At 42.2% G+C, this 18998-nt stretch overlaps 1 protein-coding gene across 1 annotated transcript; it reads left to right on the top strand.

The window, feature by feature from the left end:
• The first annotated feature begins 699 nt into the window (after positions 1 to 699).
• On the top strand, positions 700 to 17887 carry CHGB (chromogranin B). The gene is made up of 5 exons (XM_027976824.2): positions 700 to 872; positions 5971 to 6017; positions 6464 to 6557; positions 14951 to 16617; positions 17500 to 17887. The coding sequence occupies exons 1-5, from the start codon at positions 824 to 826 to the stop codon at positions 17581 to 17583; spliced, it is 1941 nt and encodes a 646-aa protein (XP_027832625.1). The 5' UTR covers positions 700 to 823; the 3' UTR covers positions 17584 to 17887.
• The last annotated feature ends 1111 nt before the right edge of the window (positions 17888 to 18998 follow it).

Raw genomic sequence — 18998 nt, forward strand, 5'->3', positions numbered from 1 at the left:
TAAAAAGTTTATAAAATAATGAGAAGAAAAGAAAACTAAGTCTGAATATAGGAACTGGCTATCGGCCAACTACGATAATGAAAAGAGATACATAGCCTCCCTGGTGGCTCAGATGGTAAAGAATCTGCCTGCAATGAGGGAGACCTGGGTTCAATCCCTGGGTCGGGAAGATCTCCTGGAGAAGGAACCAGCAACCCACTTCAGTATTCTTGCCTGGTGAATTCCATGGACAGAGGAGCCTGGCGGGGCTACAGTCCATGGGGTCGCAAAGAGTTGGACACGACTGAAGCGACTAACACTTTCATACAGCCTCAAACACGTTTCTAGATACGGAGGTTGGCGGCTGGGGTTGGGGGTTGGGGGGTTTGGAGGGGTTGGGGAAGGCGGGTTGCGGGGAAGAAGAGAAATATATTTCGACAATCTAAGCAGGACTCCCTCCTCTCCCCTCTGGACTTCGATTTGAGCTACCTCCCCTCATCCTTCCACCCTTTCTGCCTAACTCCCCACTCGCGCTGAAGACTCGGAGCACTGAGGCGACTGCACTGGCGTAAATTTCTACCTACGTGCGCCACCGCCCCTGAAGGCCGTTTCATGACGTCAGAGCTAAGCGAGGGGGCGCCGCCTCCTGGGTGCCAGCCCCTCCCAGCCTTGCGGCCCTGGCTTGCCCTTTAAAAGAGCAGGGCCTGCGCCAACCGCCCCACACCGCGGGGACCAGGATACAAGGCTGTTTTCCCGGAGCATCTTCATCTCGCCTTCCATCCCCTTGTCATTCACCGTTCCGACTGCTATCCTCTTCTCCGCGCAGATTTGGACGAGCCAGGCCATGCAGCCGGCCGCCCTTCTCGGCTTTCTGGGAGCCACGGTGGTTGCAGGTGAGTGGGCGCGGCTGGCCGTTCAGCACCGCGGACAGCGCCAGCCTCTGTCTCCTTGGCAGTCCTGGGCATCTTGGCTGGTGGATACTGGGTGAGAGGCAGGGTTGAGTGGAAAGTCTCTCCCTCTTGATTGAGGGTCTTAATTTCTTCCCTTCCCTGAGTGTTTCCCTTCAACTGCCCGCCCCAACATCTGACTTGGAAAAAGCCAGAGGACTTCCTAGCTCATGTCTAAAATGTCACATCCTCTCCATCTATTTAGAGAAATGCTGTTATAGTCTTTTTCTGTATCTGCAATTAAGTGTTTGTTTGGCTTTTTAAAGCCAGATGACCACGGAGAGACAGGAGTACACCTATTATATTAGTTGACAACTGTATACTTTCTATGACTGTTACTATTATTTAAACATAATGAGATAAAGGTAAGCCTCTTATGTTTATATGTATAAAAGATATATCTTTTTTTCTTAACATATATGTTAAGAAATGACACATATGTATGTTCATTTATCCACAGGTTTAATGTAATATTTTTCTGTATTTTATATTTTTGTCTCTGGGAAGAGGTAATTTCACACTCAAATTAATATATCTTTAAGTTATAAATGAGAAGTGCAATAGATATTTTGACTTCTGTGCTCCAGGAAAATAGTGAGTGTGAAATAACCACAAAAATATTCTTAGAGTAATAAAAATAAATTGTTTTAGTCAATTTGGGAGGATGCAATTTTAATGTGTGGGAAATTGTGGGATTAATTTTTCAAACTGCTCTGAATCTCAATGATCTTTGGAAATTTGGGGGGGGGAGGGAAGAGTGTGTGTGTGTGTGTGTGTGTGTGTGTGTTTGTGTGTATTTGTATGCTGAAGTCACTACAAGTCCACTGAAAAGTAAATATGCTGCCACCAGATTAAACTGGAGGGTTTTTTAAAAACAGTCTTAATAACCTCATAGAATATTGTTCTTATCTAAGATTGAAATTCCTAACAAGAATTGAAGCATTGCCATCCATGAATATGAGGGTTCCATTGACAGTAATTACTGGATCCCAGATATAAAGAGAGACAAGAGCCAGAGGTAATTTTTGTATTGCAAATTCAGAATTTTCAAAAAATTCTTGTCACTGTTACAAATTGCCTACAAATGTTCATGATTTAATTGAAGAAAGCCAAATAAATATTTAGAGTCCTCCCTGATGAAAAATATTTGCAGAAAGGAATTGCTTAATAGGCTAAATCTGTGCTATACATTGTGCTATAGACCACAAAAACAATGTTATTTCTGAGACTTATTTACCTACATGTGTATTAGTCACCCAGTCGTGTCTGACTCTTTGGGACCCCATGGATTGTAGCCCACCAGGTTCCTCTGTCCATGGAATTCTCCAGGCAGGAATACTGGAGTGGGTTGCCATTCCCTTCTCCAGAGGATCTTCTCAACCCGGGATCAAATGCAGTCTCTTGCATTGCAGGCAGTTTCTTTACCACTGAGCTACCAGGGAAGCCCCTATAGTGATAAAATATTTATGGCTCTTTTGCAAGATAATATTTTAAGAAGGGTTTATATTTTAATGTCAACTAAAATCATGATATTCTTTAAAAAAAAGTTTTTTACTGAGCTATAATTCACACACCATAAAATCTATACTTTTTAAAGTGCATAAATCAGTGATTTTTTGAACACTCACAGATTGTGTAACCATTATAACATTTCAGAACACTTTCTCTCACCCCAGGAAAAAAAAGTCTATTCCCCATTCCCTCCTCCTCCAAATGCTTGGAAATGAGACATGGTAGCCTTCAAGCAGAGTTTGTTATTTACCAAAATCACAGGAATCCTGTGGAAACCATCTGGTTTATTTCCTACCATTATGAGCTTCTGGAAGGAGATCTATACCTTTCTACAGTAGTTACTATGCATCCTAAAAATTAATATGCATTCAGGAGCTACATGCTATTCATATTACACTAGGTAAGATGGTTTCTGCATTCAAAAGAGCTTGCTTACTGTATTATTTTATAGCTGTTTTATTTTCACTCTGGGATGAAACCTTAGTTTGTTAGTCTTATTTGTTGTTCTTGTTCAGTCGCTCAGTTGTATCCAGCTTTTTGCAACCCCATGGACTGCAGCACCCCAGGCTTCCCTGTCCTTCATCATATCCTGAAGCTAACTCAAACTCATGTCCATTGAGTCAGTGATGTCATCCAACCATCTAACCTACTGTCATCCCCTTCTCCTACAAAAAAGATCTTATGACCCAGATACCCACAATGTGTGATCACTCATCTAGAGCCAGACATACTGGAATGCAAAGTCAGGGGGTCTTTAGGAAGCATCACTATGACCAAAGCTAGTGGAGGTGATGGAATTCCAGCTGAGCTATTTCAAATCCTGAGAGATGATGTTGTGAAAGTGCTGCACTCAATATGCCAGCAAACTTGGAAAACTCAGCAGTCAGTCTTATGGAATACTATTATTTTGGAAGTTATTCTCAGATTTACCATGTGATATTATTTGAAAGTTTTTCTGCCATTTGATTACTTCGCTTTTATCATAATCATTGGGTTTTCTTTTGTGACCCCTAAATCTTAACTTATACAGAAATAAAATAAGCTACTTTAGGGGTATCAACATATCTTTGGTTTTGCTGTCACAGATTTTACTGGAAGAAATACAGTAGAACTTAGATATCTCACTAGATGCATAATATGTTTTCATAAGGAGATCTGAGTTTCATCAAAAATACATCTGAAGAGCCTCAATCAGGGAAACAGGACTGTTCTATAAAAACAAACATAAGTTACAAATTATTTAGAGTCACTAAAGAAAAATATTCCTTCTGCCCCAAATAGTTTATAATAGCAACTATTAAACATTTGTAGGGAGAAAAAAGAGAAAAGTTATTAGCAAGAAAATGTATTACCAAAGAAAGTTTAGTAAAACTAGAATTTAAAAAGGCACCTTCTAGTTTATTGCAAGAGTAATTTTCTCAGTTATTGCTTTTCAGGGGATTTTCCAGATATCAGGTGGAAAGAGTAAGTGCTGAAGTAGGAATGTTCTCAAATAACAGTCATTTGGGGGATAAAATAATACCCTAGCATATTAGACTCTGAATGTCAAAGGTGGCCATCCAGATCTTGTATGAACTACATTTCAGGAACATTATGGGTTCATACCTTGTTAGCCCGTGATTTTAATATTTAACCCGTGATTTTAATTTAACACACTGCATTGTTTAAGTCCCTTGAAACAACTGAAGTAGATCCCAGGCTGTGCTTTGATAAGGAAAATTCAGTAAGGTAAGTAAATGAAATAGGAGTTTTATTTCTAAATTGAGTGCTATGGTTTGACTAGAGGGAAGCAGTTCAAGAGACTTTGAAAGCAAATATTTGGGAAAGGTCAGGTTGCTGGTAATAAGCAGCTGCACTTGAATAGCTTATATCTCTGATGTCTGAGAGTTTTGCTCTTGCTCTAAATATCTCTTCACTTGTTTCAGATTCCTGGAAGAATCTTTTGCACTGAGCTTCTCCAGCGATAATAACTGGAAATGTCAGGAGAACTATGGAGATGGGCCTATATGTAAATGCTTTGAACTCCTCCAGTGGAAAGGGCTTAGACAGGACAAAATCAAAGTGAAAGATAAAAGCAACTGAAAAAGGCACTGTAAAATTAAAAACACCTGAAGTATTTCCTAAGAAGACAAAAGCACCTCAATCGTGGGTTTAAAATAAACAGAATCTCATAAAATTTAATTTAAATAAAGTAAAATTTATCTTTTTGCAATATCTCATGAACTTCTGTTAAACACTTATTTGCATGTGCTATCATGGACTTGGTGCTGTCCTGGTAAAATCAGATAATTTCCATTGGAGAAGGAAATGGCAACCCACTCCAGTATTCTTGCCTGGAAAATCCCATGGATGGAGGAGCCTGGTAGGCTACAGTCAGTCTGTGGGGTCGCAAAGAGTCAGACACAACTGAGCGACTCCACTTTCTTTCTTTCATGTTCTTTACCTGGATGCAGACAACATGGGGGAAGGGAAGCCACACTGATACAGCCACATAAGCACGCTTGTCTAAGAAAAGACTTGGGGTAAAACAAGGTAATTAATTACATAAAATAATCACAACCACGTTTTTGTAAAGGAAATGAATTTCAGGGAAAATATTTTCTTGGGGACTGGAAGAGGCATAGGGAATCACATATCTTTACCCATTCTGAGTAGGCAGAAAGGTTGAGGAGGGCACTCTGGTTTCATTTAAACTAGGTTTGCTTTTAATTAATTTGTATATATATATATATATATATATATATACATATATATATATATATATCTGCATGAATTATAAGTTTACAGTTTGGGCTTCCCTGGTGGTTCTGTGCTAGAGAATCCACCTACTAATACAGGAGATATGGTTTCGATCCCTGATCCAGGAAGATCCCACATGTCTCAAAGCAACTAAGCCCATGTTCTGCAACTATATTGAGCCTGTGCAGCACAACTAATGAGTCCTTGAGTTCTAGAGCCCATGCTCCACAAGAGAAGCCACCACAATGAGAAGCCTGCGTACCACAAATAGACAGTAGTCCCTGCTCGCTGCAACTGGAGAAAAACCTATCCAGCAACAAAGACCCAGCACAACCAAAAATAAATAAAGAAAATTATTTTCAAAAAGAGTTTTTTTAAAAAAAGAAAGATCCCACATGCCACGTGGCCAAAAAAATAAAGTATACTTCTTACTGAATTTTTCACTCATTGAACACACCTGTGTAATCAGCACCCAGATGGAAAATAGAAAATTGTCAGTATCCTAGAAGGTCTTCTTCTGTGGATATGATTTATATTGGATATAAGATTCCTAATCTTGTTTACAACATGTTAAGGGAAAACAGATGTGTATGTGTATGTGTGTGTGTATACATGCAACTGAGGTGATTCTGGTCCCTGAGGCAGACATCCCCAACTGTCTCCACCTTGCTTAGCTCTGACTCTGCTCCTCCTCCCAAGTAACAAGCTAGGGGTGGGGTGATTTTGTGAGTTTGCAGACACACAGCTTCCAAAATCAACTCACATCGTTTCCCATTCCTTTTCTCCTTCAAAGCCGTCAGCTCTATGCCAGTGGACATCAGCAACCACAATGAAGAAATGGTAAGTTGAAATGGAATTCTGAAATCTAGACTTTTATCTAGACTCTGGATTCTCCCACTCATTATCTCATCAAACTAAACAAAACAAAAAACAAACAACAATGTGGAAACGGGAGTAAGTGATGCCCCTCTTGCCCTGGTTTTTTTATCTTCTTCCTGGATGTTTCAGTGCCCATGAGGATAGCTGTCATCACACATTTTCCTTCTAATCTGTTCAGAAGTGGGTATTTATTTCTTTCTCTGGACAGTCTTGACCCAGTGCCTTTTTGCATTGCTCTGTGGAGAGGCCTGGGAGGTTTCAGTACAGACCTTGTGAATCTACATTCCTCCAAGGATTTTGCATAAGTACAGGTCACACAGTCAAGCTTCTCTTGACAGCAGCTCTGGGTTAAGTAGTCCATCCCAGTGACACCAGCTTTGCCAACCTACTTTTGGGTTCCCCTCTAGGTGACTCACTGCATCATCGAGGTCCTCTCAAATGCCCTATTGAAGTCCAGCGCTCCACCCATCACCCCTGAGTGCCGACAAGTCCTGAAGAATAGTAAGTGTCCGACAAAGATTTGTCCTTTCTCCTGCTCCCTCCATTTCAACTTCCACTTTACTTCCCTATGACCCAGGGGTGTGATGCAGTGGGAAGGGTACAGGCTTAATCAATATCTGGGGAGATAAGCTATGGCTTTTAGTCCTTGCTATGCTACTTCACTTAATAGCTAGTGTTACCATGGGGAAGACCCCTTGCCTCTCTGGGCCTATTTCCTCAAATTAAATGAGGGAGCTGAACTCAATGATAGTCTGTGAGATGTTTATCAGTTCTTAAATTCCTGGTTTGAGAGTTTGGAATTTTAAAACAGGCTTTTATTTAGTGGAGGGAGGTATGGGGAATGCTTGTTTGTGTTTAGACAGAGGGGAGAAGTGTTGAAAGATGAAAGGATAGAAGAAAACAAAAATTATGCTTCTCTTTGTTTTCTACTCTTCTGACAATGAGGAGGTAGAAGCTTGGAAAGGTGACTGGGAAACTTTTGGCCATTCATGTAACAAATTGGTTAAGCCATTTTAATGCATAGTTTATTAGAATGTGTGTGTGTGTGTGTGTGCGCGCGTGCATGCATGCACACGTGCACACGTGCAACTCTTGGCAGCTCCTGCCAGACTCTTCTGTCCATGGAATTTTCCAGGCAAAAATATTGAAGTGGTTTGCCATTTCCTTCCTCAGGGAATATTCCTGAACCAGGGATAGAACCTGAGTCTCCTGCATTGGCAGGTGGATTCTTTACCTCTGCACCACCTGGGAAGCCCATTGTTAGAATGAGTGGTATTACCAAATGGTGTCAGGAGTTTCAGGCCTGAGAATTGGAAGGGGTGAGGACAGACTTAGAGCATCCAAAAAGTCAGAGTGATGGCCTTCTGAGTATAGACTGGGATGTTTCTCTGCAAAGCAGCTTATGCTGAAAACAAAATTTGAACAGTGATACAACCAGTATTCATCGGGAGTTGACTCAAAGAGACAAATTTTACAAAACTATGCATCTCTTTTATCATAAAGTCAAACTGATTTAAAAAAAAAATCCCCAAAGCTCTGCTCTCTTTAACATCTTTCTCTGCTTTTAAATTTTGAGTCAGGATATGAACAAAAGATTTTATTTTTTTCTTTTCACCTTCAAAATCTCCCATTGCAAGATAATACTCTCTTTCCATTGCTGCACATGAGGCCCCATGTATAAAATTATATTTAAAAAAAGTATTAGAGACTAGCCAAAAGAGTAACCTTGGGGACTCTATCCACCACTGGAGGCTTCAGGATAACCATAAGAGGTGTGGGAGCTTGAGGTCCTATGAGCCCCATGCACAGTGGAAGGAAGCTTCCTTTCCACTCCCAATCTAATACTTTTATGAATTTCTCCCCAGCTTTCTCTTCCAGCAGTTACAGGAATGAGCTTGTTTGAATGAGCTTATTAACCATTGCAAGGAATGAGTGAGAGCAGGGCTGGGTCTCCTGGCAGGGACTAAAATCTGCTCCTTTGGGCCAACCCATCTGGCTCTCTCCCTTCCCCTTTCTTTGTTTACCAGATGGATGTAGAAGTTCCGGGTCTGTCAGACTAGGTCATCAAAGAACCATGATTGCTTTTCGTTGTTCAGTCACTTAGAAGAGTTATTGATTGTAGGGCAAACTGCTGTTAACTGCCCAGATCAGATTCTTAACCCTCAGGTAGGATTCTAGCTTTTGCTCATCATTGACTGTGCCCTGGGTGTTTTTTTGAGGTCTCTTGAGAGATCCCCAGGTAAACTGGTAAAAATTAAATGACCCATGTCTATCAGGACCTTAGAGACATCACAGCAAGAGAGCCATTCAATAGTGAGATCAGGAAAATTTGAGCTCCTCCAGGGTGGCAGAGACTCAAACACCAGTCAGGGCCAGACAGACAGATAACAGAAAGGAGTAAAACAGGACAGGAAGTGACTCACAAACAAGAGGATACATGCCCCTTCTAAAGGGGAGTAGATTTTTCGCAGCTTCAATCCTATTGTGAGAGAAATATGGATTCTGTTGAGAGATCTTGGGATTTTTCACAATAATTTAAAAGTTGGATTTTTCTGAGCAGTATCTCCTGGCATTTAAGTATTGCGTCTGAATTCAAATTTACTGAAAATGTTATTTAGACCAAATATAACTCACCTCTGGGCTACTAGTTCATAATTTCTGTTGAATGGAAAAAAAAAAAGCACAACCAAAAGTTGAGAATTATGTTTTATTCCATGGACATATTGAGGACTTAAGCCCAGGAAACAGCCTCTCAGATAGCTCTGAGGGACTATTTTGAAGAGGTAAGGGAGGAACCAGGATATACAGGAGTTTTTGCAACAAAAACCAGGTAATCAGAACTTCAAAAGATTACTGTTAACTGAAGATAACTAGACATCTTAAGTTAATGAATTTGGCACTTTTCTACATATGGGAAGATGCAAGAGTCTGGGATTACTGAAGTCATCCCTCGGAATAGGTACTTTTATCTTATTTTTCTCCTTCCTAAATCCCCTCTGGGAACACAATTAGGTGTGGCTGATGTCATGGTGACCAGAAAAAACATCCTTTGTTTACTGACTTGGCAGGCGACATTCTTGGTCCACTCTTGTCTTATTCTGGTTTTCTCTTTCACTGATATGTCTTATGCTTATCAGAAAACTTATGGAGTTTTCTGCCAACCAGATGGATGAATTTCTTCACGCAGCCTCCCTCCCATGCCCAGCCCATCTCCACTCCCACTCTCTCCAGCACATCTCTGGATGTGCTGAGCAAATGAACATTTGGGGGATAGAGAAGAATCATTGTTTTATGGTTTGAAGATACCTTAGGGAATTCATGGTCCAATTTAGCAGGTATAAAAATCTATTTGACCTGGTTGATATGGTCCTCTTTGCAACATGACAGTCAGGGAAGAAAGGTGCATTTTTCCCCTTTTTACTTGAAGTAAGAGTGAGCTTCACACCTTCATTTTCAGATTGACAAAACTGTATGCTGCTAATCACAGCCCTTCTCATATCTCACCTGAAGGGGCTAAAAGCTAAATTTAGGAAGAAGTGCTAAGTCTCAGGCAAGCTGCTATAGGCAGCATACATTTAACCAGGAAAAAATAAAAATAATTCTCTTCCTTACCAGCAGGGAGTAGGAAATGGGGCACACGGCCTCTGCCTAGGGAAGCTGAGATCCTGTTTGAATGATGTCAGTATCTGCTCAGGTCCTCCCTGCTTATCTATGGCTGCATGGTCAGCCCTGCCTCAGTGCTGCACACACCATCACTGGCTCTTAAAAGGCAGAGGCATTGGTGAGGAGCTAGCCCAAGGTCAGGGACATTTCAGTTGCCTCATAAAACATGAGAATATAATGCCTGACTAGGCTTTTAAGCAGAGAGGAATAGACTGCTTTCTTGGACATTTTTACAAAGTTCAGTTCAGTTCAGTTCAGTCACTCAGTCGTGTCCGACTCTTTGCGACCCCATGAATCGCAGCACGCCAGGCCTCCCTGTCCATCACCATCTTCCGGAGTTCACTCAGACTCACGTCCATCGAGTCCGTGATGCCATCCAGCCATTTCATCCTCGGTCGTACCCTTCTCCTCCTGCCCCCAATCCCTCCCAGCATCAGAGTCTTTTCCAACGAGTCAACTCTTTGCATGAGGTGGCCAAAGTACTGGAGTTTCAACTTTAGCATCGTTCCTTCCAAAGAAATCCCAGGGCTGATCTCCTTCAGAATGGACTGGTTTGATCTCCTTGCAGTCCAAGGGACTCTCAAGAGTCTTCTCCAACACCACAGTTCAGACGCATCAATTCTTCAGTGCTCAGCCTTCTTCACAGTCCAACTCTCACATCCATACATGACCACAGGAAAAACCATAGCCTTGACTAGACAGACCTTAGTCGGCAAAGTAATGTCTCTGCTTTTGAATATACTATCTAGGTTGGTCATAACTTTTCTTCCAAGGAGTAAGCATCTTTTAATTTCATGGCTGCAGTCATCATCTGCAGTGATTTTGGAGCCCAAAAAAATAAAGTCTGACACTATTTCCCCTGTTTCCCCATCTGTTTCCCGTGAAGTGATGGGACCAGATGCCATGATCTTCGTTTTCTGAATGTTGAGCTTTAAGCCAACTTTTTCACTCTCCTCTTTCACTTTCATCAAGAGGCTTTTTAGCTCCTCTTCACTTTCTGCCATAAGGGTGGTGTCATCTGCATATCTGAGGTTATTGATATTTCTCCCGGCAGTCTTGATTCCAGCTTGTGTTTCTTCCAGTCCAGCGTTTCTCATGATGTACTCTGCATAGAAGTTAAATAAGCAGGGTGACGATATACAGCCTTGACGTACTCCTTTTCCTATTTGGAACCAGTATGTTGTTCCATGTCCAGTTCTAACTGTTTCTTCCTGACCTGCATATAGGTTTCTCAAGAGGCAGGTCAGGTGGTCTGTATTCCCATCTCTTTCAGAATTTTCCACAGTTTCTTGTGATCCACACAGTCAAAGGCTTTGGCATAGCCAATAAAGCAGAAATAGATGTTTTTCTGGAACTCTCTTGCTTTTTCCATGATCCAGCAGATGTTGGCAATTCGATCTCTGGTTCCTCTGCCTTTTCTAAAACCAGCTTGAACATCAGGGAGTTCACGGTTCACATATTGCTGAAGCCTGGCTTGGAGAATTTTGAGCATTGCTTTACTAGCATGTGAGATGAGTGCAATTGTGCAGTAGTTTGAGCATTCTTTGGCATTGCCTTTCTTTGGAGTTGGAATGAAAACTGACCTTTTCCAGTCCTGTGGCCACTGCTGAGTTTTCCAAATTTGCTGGCATATTGAGTGCAGCACTTTCACAGCATCATCTTTCAGGATTTGAAACAGCTCCCCTGGAATTCCATCACCTCCACTAGCTTTGTTCGTAGTGATGCTTTCTAAGGCCCACTTGACTCCACTTTCCAAGATGTCTGGCTCTAGGTTTGTGATCATATCATCATGATTATCTGGGTCATGAAGATCTTTTTTGTACAGTTCTTCTGTGTACAGTTCTTGCCACCTCTTCTTAATATCTTCTGCTTCTGTCAGGTCCAGACCATTTCTGTCCTTTATTGAGCCCATCTTTGCATGAAATGTTCCCTTGGTATCTCTAATTTTCTTGAAGAGATCTCTAGTCTTTCCCATTCTGTTGTTTTCCTCTATTTCTTTGCATTGATCACTGAAGAAGGCTTTCTTATCTCTTCTTGCTATTCTTTGGAACTCTGCATTCAGATGCTTATATCTTTCCTTTTCTCCTTTGCTTTTCACCTCTCTTCTTTTCACAGCTATTTGTAAGGCATTTTTTCTGTTTTGCAAATGTCAATTCAAAATGAATCATCAAGAGTTGTTCAGTAGAAATACCATGTGAACCACAAATATAATTTCAGATTTTCCAGTAGCCATCTTAAAAAAGTAAAAAGAATAATAATAAATTTAATAAGTAAATAATAATACATTTAATTTTGTCCCATTGACTTTATCAATATAATTTTTATACATCCAACATATTTATATTATACTGTACATCCAAAATATTATCATTTCAACATATAATCAATATGAGAATTTGAGACATCTTACATTCTTTTTTTAATCTGAAGTATCTGACATCTTGTTGTGCCTTATATTTATGGCATGTCTCCGTTTGGACCAGCCACATTTCAAGTCCTCAATAGCCACAAAGGGTTGGTGGCTCTCACCATGGATGGCACAGAGGTCAGCCCAGAGCTGTGAGCGGCCTTGACTGCAGTTGTTCTATCTGAACTCAGTGACATCCGTTGAAATCCAAGCCCTCCAAGCTAACAACTCAGTGTTAACTGCATTATTTCCTTTCGTGGGATGCCCTTGAGTTAAGGGACTTCTCTTGTGGCTCAGATGGTAAAGTGTCTGCCTACAGTGTGGGAGACCTGAGTTCGATCCCTGGGTTTGGAAGATCCTCTGGAGAAGGAAATGGCAACCCACTCCAGTACTCTTGCCTGGAAAATCCCATAGACGGAAGAGCCTGGTAAGCTACAGTCTGTGGGTTAGGAAAGAGTCGGACATGACTGAGTGACCTTACCTGACCTTACCTTAGTAAAGAAGCTGTCAACAAATAATAAATTTGAGTCAGTTTAGTGAGGTAGATGAACCTCGAGCCTGTTATATAGAATGAAGTAGGTCAGAAAGTGAAAAACAAATATTGTATATTAACACATATATATGGAATCTAGAAAAATGGTACTAATGAATCTATTTGTAGGACAGGAATAGAGACTCAGACATAGAGAATACACTTATGGACACAGCGGGGGAAGAAGATGGAGGGACAAATTGAGAGAATAGCATTGAAAGATATACATTACCAAGTGTAAAATAGATAGTTAATGGGAAGTTGCCATTTAGAGCAGGGAGCTCAGCCTGGTGTTCTCTGATAATCTAGAGGGCTGGGATGGGGTAAGAGGTGGAAGGGAGGTTCAAGAGGGAGGGGACATGTGTATACCTGTGGCTGATTCATGTTGATATATGGTAGAAACCAACACAACATGGTAAAACAATTATCTTCCAGTTAAAATTAAATAACTTTAAAAAAAGAAGCTGTCAACATTTGGAAAAGATGAAAGAAAACAATATTCAGTTAAAATATTTGTTACACCATCTACTATAACTGTTGACTTGTGTAATACAAAGATAATTCAGTTTACTGAAGTTCATTCTCAACATTTGAGAACAGGAGGGGCAGATGGAACCTGAATGAGGGAAGGACATGGTCCCTTCCACTGCTGTGCGGTTTTCTTGGAAGAAATACACACCCTGCTTATCACCAATTATTAAGTTATATTGTCACTTACTGCTAAGTTGCATTTATACAGTTGATTGGATAATTAATGTCTGATAAACTAAGAGTCAGATAAGTCTGAGTGACTGAAAAACAACAAACTAATAATTAAAGAAATTTAATCCTCTGTTGAATCTGATATTTCCCATTTTGGCTATTTAACTTTATTTAGCTGGGTTCTAGTGGGAGATATTTACACAATGGTAATTTTTATTATTTATTTATTTTTTTCCCAAAACATTACACAATTTTTTTTTATTATTAAATGAGAAACTCTCATTTGTTACATCATCACATTGCTAGTCAGAGAAATGCTGCAGTGATGAAGAAAGTCAATGTTGGATCAACCAAAGTCTTCATTTCTACATTCATTTACAAAGAAATAATGTTCAACACAGCCCAACACAATACACAATGCTAATTTTTAAAGGCTTGGCTAGTGGCTAAGTCACTTCAGTAGTGTCTGACTCTGTGTGACCCCATAGACAGCAGCCCACCAGGCTCCCCTGTCCCTGGGATTCTCCAGGCAAGAACACTGGAGTGGGTTGCCATTTCCTTCTCCAATGCATGAAAGTGAAAAGTGAAAGGGAAGTCGCTCAGTCGTGTCCAACTCTTTGAGACCCCATGGACTGCAGCCCACCAGGCTCCTCCATCCATGGGATTTGCCAGGCAAGAGTACTGGAGTGGGGTGCCATCACCTTCTCCATTTTAAAGAATGGTCCTTAATTACACCTCTCTAAGCCTCAGTGTCTCTGTAGTCACAAGGAGGTTGAACTACACAAATTCTAAGGTTTCTTCTGGTTCTAAATTCTAACATTTTATAGAATTTTTATAGTATTTTATAAACCTATACTTGAGTTTCAATTTGGTCACTGAAAGATGCTCAGGTGATCCAGTGGTTAAGAATCCACCTAACAATGCAGAAGACATACGTTTGATCCCTGGTCCTGGAAGCCCCCACATGTCTTGGAGCAACTTAGCCCAATACACCACAACTACTGAGCCTGTGCTCTGCAACAAAAGAAGCCACCACAATGAGACGCCTGCACATCACAAGGAAGAGTAGACCCCTAACTCATTGCAACTAGAGAAAAGCCCGCAGGCAGCAAAGAAGAACCCTGCCCCCAAATGCAGCCAAAACAAAAGATGCTTATTGGGTGTTATGAAAAAATAAATATGTATTTATTATCAGATTTAAATACAGCTAAGGAGTTTTCATACCACTCCCCTGGTGGCTCAGAGGTTAAAGCGTCTGCCTCCAATGTGGGAAACCCGGGTTCAATCCCTGGGTCAGGAAGATCCCCTGGAGAAGGAAATGGCAGCCCACTCCAGTATTCTTGCCTGCAGAATGCCATGGACAGAGGAGCTTGGTAGGCTACAGTCCACGGGGTCACAAAGAGTCGGACACAACTGAATGACTTCACTTTCACTTTCTTTCTTTCTTTCAAAAGTAATCTTAAAAAAATTAATTTAAAAAATTACCCAAGGATTTTCAGGATCTTTAGGGTTTGTAGTGATCACTGAGGCTGGTGCTTACTGAACCACAAGCAATTCTGAAGTGATACTCTTTTTTAATTTTCATTATAGATGGAAAAGAGCTCAAAGATGAAGAGAAAAGTGAAAATGAAAACACAAGGTTCGAAGTGAGATTGTTGAGAGACCCAGCTGACACCTCAGAAGGCGCTAGGCTCTCCAGTAGGGAGGACTCAGGGGAGGGGGATGCCCAAGTCCCAACAGTAGCAGACACGGAGAGCGGTGGGCACAGCCGTGAGCGGGCAGGCGAGCCCCCGGGAAGTCAAGTGGCCAAAGAAGCAAAGACACGCTATTCTAAGAGCGAGGGACAGAACAGGGAGGAAGAAATGCTAAAATATCAGAAAAGGGAACGTGGGGAAATTGGCAGTGAGGAGAGACTGTCTGAAGGGCCTGGAAAGGCACAAACGGCCTTTCTCAACCAAAGAAACCAGACTCCGGTTAAGAAAGAGGAGTTAGTGTCCAGATATGATACACAGTCTGCCGGGGCCCTTGACAAGTCGCACAGCCGGGAGAGGAGCAGCCAGGAGAGCGGAGAGGAGACCAAGAGCCAGGAGAACTGGCCCCAAGAGCTCCAACACCGTCCGGAGGGCCAGGAAGCACCCGGAGAAAGCGAAGAGGATGCCAGCCCTGAGGTGGACAAACGGCGCTCGAGGCCAAGACACCACCACGGGAGGAGCAGGCCCGACAGATCCTCTCAGGAGGGGAATCCTCCCCTAGAGGAGGAGTCACACGTGGGCACGGCCAACTCAGGGGAAGAGAAAGCCCGCCATCCAGCCCACTTTAGGGCTTTGGAGGAGGGAGCCAAATATGGGGAGGAAGTGAGGAGACACTCAGCTGCCCAGGCTGCTGGAGACTTGCAGGAGGCACGATTCGGGGGCAGAGGCCGTGGAGAACACCAGGCTCTAAGGCTTCCCAGCGAGGAGAGCCTAGAACAGGAAAACAAGAGACATGGCCTCAGCCCGGATCTAAACATGGCGCAGGGATACAGCGAGGAAAGCGAGGAAGAGAGGGGTCCGGCCCGGGGACCCAGCTACAGAGCCCGGGGAGGGGAGGCGGCGGGCTTCTCCACGCTAGGCCAAACAGAAGAGAAACGGTTCTTGGGTGAAACGCACCACCGTGTTCAGGAAAGCCAGAGGGACAAGGCGAGGCGCCGCCTACCAGGCGAGCTGAGAAATTATCTCGACTATGGTGAGGAAAAGGGTGAGGAAGCAGCCAGAGGGAAGTGGCAGCCGCAGGGAGACCCCCGAGACGCTGACGAGAATAGGGAAGAGGCTAGGCTTCGAGGCAAACAGTATGCTCCCCGTCACATCACTGAAAAGAGATTAGGGGAGCTACTCAATCCATTCTACGACCCTCCCCAGTGGAAGAGCAGCCGTTTTGAGAGAAAAGGCCACCTGGATGACAGTTTTCTTGAGGGTGAAGAGGAAAATGGGCTGCCCTTGAATGAGAGAAATTTCTTCCCAGAATACAACTATGACTGGTGGGAGAAAAAGCCCTTTGAAGAGGATGTAAACTGGGGGTATGAGAAGAGAAACCTGGACCCCAAACTGGATCTAAAAAGGCAGTATGACCGAGTGGCCGAACTGGACCAGCTCCTTCACTACAGGAAGAAGTCAGCTGAGTTCCCAGACTTCTATGACTCCGAGGAGCAGATGAGCCCACAACACACAGCAGAAAATGAAGAGGAGAGGGCTGGCCAAGGAGTTCTGACGGAGGAAGAGGTATAGTGTGGGGCTTCTGTTTAAAACTAACTTCATATAGTTAATGGTAGTATGTTATGTACAAGAGTATCTAATGTTACGGGGGAAATGATGGGAATTAATCACCATGAGACTGTAGACCTAGTAAGGGAATGGAGACAACATCTAGGTTTGATTTCTACCTGGCATCTAGCCGTTGTCCACATCCCTGTCACCTTCCTCCCACTGTAGTGCTTCTCAACCTCAGCTACACATTGTCATCACCTGGAGAGCTTGAAAAGTTACTGACATTCTGGGACCCACCCCCAGAGATTCTGTCTGGTCTTGGGTGCTGCCTGGGCATCAGGATGTTTTAAAGCTCCCAGGTGGTTTCAATATTCAGCCAAGGTTGAAAACCACTGGCCTAGTGTATTCTTCTTGGTCATTTGACTTTTCATCACTATTTCCCAGGGTAGGAAAGAACAGACGGTACAGAAATTAGTGACTTTGTTCTCTCTTTATTATCTCCTAGCCTACATCAGACATCTACCTCTGGGAGAAGTAACATTCCTGGAGCATTACCTTCCTTAACAGTGTTTTTTTTTTTCCCCCTCCCAGTATTGATTATGTATGTTGGTGCTTCTCAAAGTTGAATGTGTATCAGAATCATATGGTATTTCTAGCCTTAGAGTGTCAGGTTTGGTAGGTGGGCCCCAGGTAGGGCCCAAGAACCTGTATTTCTGATAAGTTCCCTAGTGATGCTGATGCTGCTGGTCAAGGAACTGCATTTTGAAAACCACTGATGTAGAGTATCTTCTATAGCCTCTAACATATCAAAAATATGTTCATACTCCCTCAAACTACAAAAAAGTAGATTGTTTTTTGATCTGGGACCTCATGCCTCCACTTTTCTGTATTTTCTAGGAAAAAGAACTTGAAAACTTGGCTGCAATGGATTTGGAACTACAGAAAATAGCTGAGAAGTTCAGTGGTAACCGAAGGGGCTAATGGTCATTAGAGTAAAGGGCAGATTTTAAGAGACCCTTCACATGATCTGTTATCCACCACTTCACTGTATGACCCCATTTATTTACCCAAAGGCAGAAAGTAGAATTTACTCATCCAGTGTTTGACACAATTGGAAATGTCTTTGATTTTTGCCAGAATGCTATTGAAAATATGAATAGCATGACTTGTAGTATACTCTTTATCAAAAAGTAGATATATTAACATGCTTGTGACAATGACTGTGCTACTGTCCTTGAAAAAATGTCTTAGTTTGAAGTAATAAAAGATTCACCTGAGGCCAAAAGTGTCATGTTCTCAGCTTCCTTTGGGCTAATAGAAAGGAGTCTGACTTTCAGATCCATTCTTCAAAGTAAATTCTAAAATACAGCACTAAGATTTGTTGGTTTGGTGGTCTTTGGATGCAGAATAGAAAAAAAAAGAAAAGAGCAAACATCTGTAATAAAAGAATCCTGTGGAGGATATAAAGAGAAAGAGGTCAGGAAAAGGCATCTATTCCCCTGGGCTGGAGAAAGGATAAATAGGTTTAAAGAACCTGTTCCAAAAATGATTATAAGACATTAATTTTAAAATCCTATTACCTGGAGAGCTCTGGAAATAGCCAGCCCAGAGTCATTTTTCAGGGCTGAGAAGAAAGTTTGGATAGTGGGAAGAACTCCCAACTGGGAATCATATCTGGGATAGGCCAGACAGATCCTTGGAACTTCAGGGCCTGTTTGATTTCTGCTCTTTAAGAAGACAAGGCTCTGACTCTTTAGCTGTGTGACTTTGGGGAAGTTACTTTCCCTCTCTGGAGCTCAGGTACATCAGTAAAACAAGGATATCTGTTCATTGGCTTGTTATGAGGATGACTGAGTTTATGCAAAATACTCAGTGTAGTGCCTGGTGTAGGCAATGGTGTAGGAAACACTGGCTGCTAGCATTTCTATGGTTGCAGCTTCTCCCAGCAAGACTGACAGACAAGATCTCTTCTTCCTTTTACTTGTCATCTCATTCCTCACATACGGTGGCTTCTGCTTGGTTTATTACTACTGTTTGGCTGTTTAGGGAAAGAGTTGTTTTCTGGGCATCAACCATGACTTTTGTTCATCTGGAAGGCCTGGTTCTCTTCCTCTTGACTAAGTCAAGAATGGCCTGTGATTCAGCCAGATTATTCTGAGGTTAACTCTCGGTGACACTTTTATCATACAGAGAGCAAGCCAATCTTTGTGAGGAAACTGACAGCAAATTGTTCTAAATCTGGGCACACACTTGTCAAAGGCTGCTTATTATCTCTTTAGGGTCCTTTTTTCTCACCATGGGATCATGATAGGCTTCTTGCAGAGGCAAATGAGAGTGCTAGGTGGCTGCTGAAGGCAGTCGTCATGAGGCAAGGAGTAGATATATAAATGTACCAG

The sequence above is a fragment of the Ovis aries genome, chromosome 13 (genome assembly GCF_016772045.2).
Source record: "Ovis aries strain OAR_USU_Benz2616 breed Rambouillet chromosome 13, ARS-UI_Ramb_v3.0, whole genome shotgun sequence".
NCBI classification, from domain to species: Eukaryota; Metazoa; Chordata; class Mammalia; order Artiodactyla; family Bovidae; genus Ovis; species Ovis aries.

Excerpts from the sequence above, each read along its gene's own strand:
- CHGB (XM_027976824.2), top strand. The coding sequence starts at position 824 with ATGCAGCCGGCCGCCCTTCTCGGCTTTCTGGGAGCCACGGTGGTTGCA. Across the intron at positions 6,018-6,463 it reads GCAACCACAATGAAGAAATG|GTGACTCACTGCATCATCGA; the intron begins GTAAGTTGAAAT and ends GTTCCCCTCTAG. Across the intron at positions 6,558-14,950 it reads CCGACAAGTCCTGAAGAATA|ATGGAAAAGAGCTCAAAGAT; the intron begins GTAAGTGTCCGA and ends TTTTCATTATAG.